At 36.7% G+C, this 4635-nt stretch overlaps 1 protein-coding gene across 1 annotated transcript; it reads right to left on the reverse strand.

Annotated features, from left to right (window-relative positions):
- Window positions 1-1703: 1703 nt before the first annotated feature.
- LOC110866270 (transcription factor GTE7) lies at window positions 1704-4032 on the reverse strand. Its single transcript, XM_022115501.2, has 3 exons — window positions 3859-4032; window positions 2032-3020; window positions 1704-1959 (listed from the first exon to the last, which is right to left on the reverse strand). The coding sequence occupies exons 2-3, from the start codon at window positions 2290-2292 to the stop codon at window positions 1783-1785; spliced, it is 438 nt and encodes a 145-aa protein (XP_021971193.1). The 5' UTR covers window positions 2293-3020; window positions 3859-4032; the 3' UTR covers window positions 1704-1782.
- Window positions 4033-4635: the final 603 nt, after the last annotated feature.

Consider the following 4635-nt stretch of genomic DNA (forward strand, 5'->3'; position numbering starts at 1 on the left):
CTAAGGGTCAACAGTCAGGTAAGAAGTTGATTCCCGAGTTTCCTGCTGATGAACCAACTGCTGCTCCAAGTTCAATAGAAGTGCAGGATCCGATTGGATACCAGCAAGATCAGCAGCTAGAAAAGGTACCGCTTGACGATAAACCCAAGCACAAACGTCGTGGTAGGCCTCCAAAGCGTATGCAACCTGAGAAGTCAAAATTTAAAAGTCAACAGGTAGATAAGAAGTGCAAAGCTGGAAAGAAAAAGGGTCAACCTAAGAACAAGGGCCATGTCAAGCATAAGATGACTAGGCGGAGCAACAGAGAGCCAAGTTAATAGGCTAAAAGAGACCGAATCTTGAGTTTAATGTAGACAATGATTGATTGAAGAACCATTAGATGCAACACAGAGTGTAACTGTTGATAAGTTATGTCATGTTAATGCATATGTGCATAGCTATAGTTATGCACATGTGCATAGCTATAGTTATGCACATGTGCATAGCTATAGTTATGCACATATGCATATTTTGATAGATATGTTTACACGGAACAGGATAATAAGGTAACGTTGTGATCTACATAGATATGCACATGTGCATATTTTCTGACAGAACAGGCTTACACAGAACATGTTGATTATGTATAATTGTGTGATACATAGTTATGCACATGTGCATAGGATAATAAGGTAATGTTGTGATCTATATAGATATGCACATGTGCATATGTTCTGACAGAACAGGATTACACAGAACATGTTGATTAGGTATAATTGTGTGATACATACTTATGCACATGTGCATAGCTTGACATAATATGATTAAACATAACAGGATAATAAACTAAATTTGTGATCTATATAGTTATGCGCATGTGCATAAATTGTTATAATAGGTTAATATGCACGTGTGCATAGTTTGCAATAATAATTTGACAAGGTAGATGATGTTGATGCATATGACTTCGAATAGGAATCTCACCTATGCATCAATGATTTGTAATCGGTATTTAGTTTTATGTAGGTGTTTTTTTGGTGTGTTATACAGTTATGAGAACGTGTATTTCATATTGGATTATGTTAATAAGGTATAGTTGTGTGATATATAGTTATGCACATGTGCATAGATTGTTATAATAGGTTAATATGCACGTGTGCATAGTTTGTCAACATAGGTTATTAAGGTATTTAATGTTTATTCACATGTATATAATGATGCATGTGTGCATATCTTATATGTCGATCATAAATTAATGTTGATACACATGCTCATTGTAGATCATCGATGGAACAAAATACATGGATTGACAGATGAAACAGTTAAGCAGATGTTAGAAGAAGAGGCGTTGAAGCAATAGGAATGATGGGGTGTGCTCAACAACTGGGAAAAGTAACAGATAATATGATGTTATGGATGTTATATGTGAATGATTCAAGGACATGAAACACGTAGTGTTTTTTTTTTTTTTTTTTTTTGTTTGGGCAGTAGTAAGCGGCTAACTGATGTGCTGTGTGTATATTTGGTTGACAGTAGTTGTATAGGATAAATTATGTATGGATGCACATGTGCATTATTCAAAATTAGTAAGCATATGTCGATGTATTATGTATATCAAAGGATGTATTATGTATATTAAAGCAATGTATATACGTATCAAAGCGTGCTAGTTTGTTATTAAAAAATGTGTATGGGTGCACATTAGCATTATTATAACACGTATATTGCGCGTGTGCATATTTTTATTCCGTATCAAATAACCATGTTAAGTTAAACATAAAACATGTATGCACATGTCCATTATTATGGTACGTTGGAGCTGCTGTTTGCATTCTCATTTCCATGACCTGCAGCTTGACCCTGACCACCACCATCATCTTTCTCAATCTCCACATGTGGGAAGCTGCTCTCCAGCATCTCATCGCCAATATCGACATCTTCTTCCCCTGATTCCTTATTGTTTTTCTTCATTCCCTCAACCTGAATTCAACACAACCATTCAAATTAAAAAACAAGAAAGTCTTCCAGATTTCCAACAATTGAAAAGCTTACATCATCAATGTCGACCGTTGCGATGTTTACTAAAAGTGCTTGCCTTTTCGTCTTGCTCACTAGTTTCTTCCAGTTGGTGACAAACCGATCGAGCTCCCAGAGCATTTCTGTGTCCAAAGCCTCTATGTCAAGCTCTATTTCATCACCCTCTTGCGCCAACTGATCGTTCCTCTTACATACGATCTGCAACAAATGTCGTATCTTATCTGGTGGCATACTTTGCAGCCCTAACCCCAATTTATGTTTATCTTCCATGTTCATGTCCCTCTTGTTCAGATCCTTGGCTCTGGGCTTGGGCAGCTTCGGCACAGTTCCTTGTGTTATAGTTGATTACGATTTGATCTGTTCTGGTTATGGTTCTGCAGCCTGCATTGGCATGGCGTCCGCTTTGGCGGCTGAACAACAGGTGGGATGATCGGTTTAGATGCAGTCGAGTGATTTTGCTTGTTTAAAACAGGAGCAACCGGGTCACTAAATTTCGGCTTCTTGGATCTATCAGGCGTCTGTATATCGTCACACGAACTTCCATCGAATTCATCTACAGCAGAAACCAATTCACACGCTGATTAGTAGGCAATTTCGCCTGAATCGGTCTAAAAAGCATCTCGAAATAGGACAGCAGCTGATGAGCCATTCCATGAACCTCATCCGTCTTGGGGTTATAAAGCATCGCATTCTCAAACACCAACCGAACATCGGAGGCAAAATCAAGTGGACTAGAATACATATTCTTGGACAAATTCAACTTAACCAAACCCAAGTCCAGTAGTATAGGTTTATCTGTAAAAGTCGACTTATTTTTCCGAGTGCCAACCCCACCCATATTGACCCGTCTTCATTCTGGTGTCTCTCAGCAGTGCCAAAAGCTGCATAAACTCCACCCATGAATCCCCGGTTGTCGACTAGTTATTCCATTTGCAATCCCACATAGTCAACTCCCCTATTTTTTGTAGTTATCCGCCACCCAAGACCCTTTGTTTGCTGCCATTCTGTACATAATTGGATAGTTATCTATAAGGCACTTGTTCAGAATACATACATCAATGATATATTCTAATTTTCAACATAATGCACATGTGCATATAATTTAATACAATATCATTTACAATCAATATAATGCACATGTGCATATAATTTAATACAAGATCATTTACAGTAAATATAATGCATATGTGCATATCATTTAATATAATATTTACAGAGTATCTACAACATGCAAATTAAAAAGATATATCGACAAAGATCTTAACCAGTACATGATCTCATCTTATACGCCAGAATACCACAAAATTACTTACAGATGAAGAACTAAAAGATTATAGAATAGTCTTTTCAATAGTTATTTTTCAGTAGATACTTAAAAGTTTAAAACCTTGGTAAACACAAATCCAGGAAGATCACCATATGCAATTAGCTAAAAGCTACAAAACGAAAAAATATATCGACAACAATCTTATTAAGTCCATGAACTCATCGTCTCTGCTAGAATACCACAAGACTACTTGCAGATGTAGAACAAAAAGATTATATAACAGTCTTCTCCATACCTAACTATCAGTACGTTCTTAAAAACCTCGGTTAACACAAATACTGGCAGATCACCATACGAAATCGGCTACCCAAGCAAGCTTCAACTGGCTCCTATTTCATTCTACTTTACTTTTACCTACCTTACACTCATGGAAACTCATAAGAACAACTTAGATCATGACCAATTCATAGCTTGTTCCTAACGCATACACACGAAAAGTAGAACTCAAATTTAACCCTAGGACACAAACCAGATCACAATTTAGAACAGCATCAGATGTATATGAGGAGGATTACCAGAGAATGTATGAGGAGGAACATCATATGTGTGAGAATCGACACTTGATGAATCAGATGATGCCATGAAGATATGAGGAGGATTATCATAAAATGTATGAGGAGGAACATCAGATGTGTGATAATTGACACTTGATGAATCAGAGGCTGCCATGTAGAGGGTGTAAATGGTGGGTTGTCATTGTGAATGCCGCTGGAAACACCGTGACCGGATGCCACCGTCGTGAACTCCGGTGAGTTATGTGAACGTCGTCGGCCACCGTCGTCGATGTATACAAAGTTCTGATCTGTTGAATGAAACCCTAACTACTGATCGTGAACAGAGTTATGAAACAGAGGGGCGCGTGTTTTATAATAAGTACCACATAATTACAATTTTGCCAAGTGTTCACACTGGTTCTCGCGGTTCTCGCAATAAGGGGTGGTTCCTAACGGATCTTTGTCCTATATATATATATATATATGCCGTTTCGGCGTTCGTAATAAATATAAATTATTATATTTATTCTATAAGAACTTCATCGAGTCGTTGAATAGATAGACTGTAGCTAGTTTGTAAAAGAATTCGTGTGTTTGAAATAAATATACATCTATATTTATTTTATAAAACAAGATCGTGTTGTTTGATACTTGAAATAAATATATAAGCTATATTTATTTTATAGAAGTTATACAAATTAACGACGTTCGAAATAAATATAACATCATATTTATTTGTAAAAGCGTTTGGAATTATCAAAGTTTGAAGTTTTATAAACACGAATTCCATTAAGCGTC

Source organism: Helianthus annuus, chromosome 7, assembly GCF_002127325.2.
Source record: "Helianthus annuus cultivar XRQ/B chromosome 7, HanXRQr2.0-SUNRISE, whole genome shotgun sequence".
Lineage (NCBI taxonomy): Eukaryota > Viridiplantae > Streptophyta > Magnoliopsida > Asterales > Asteraceae > Helianthus > Helianthus annuus.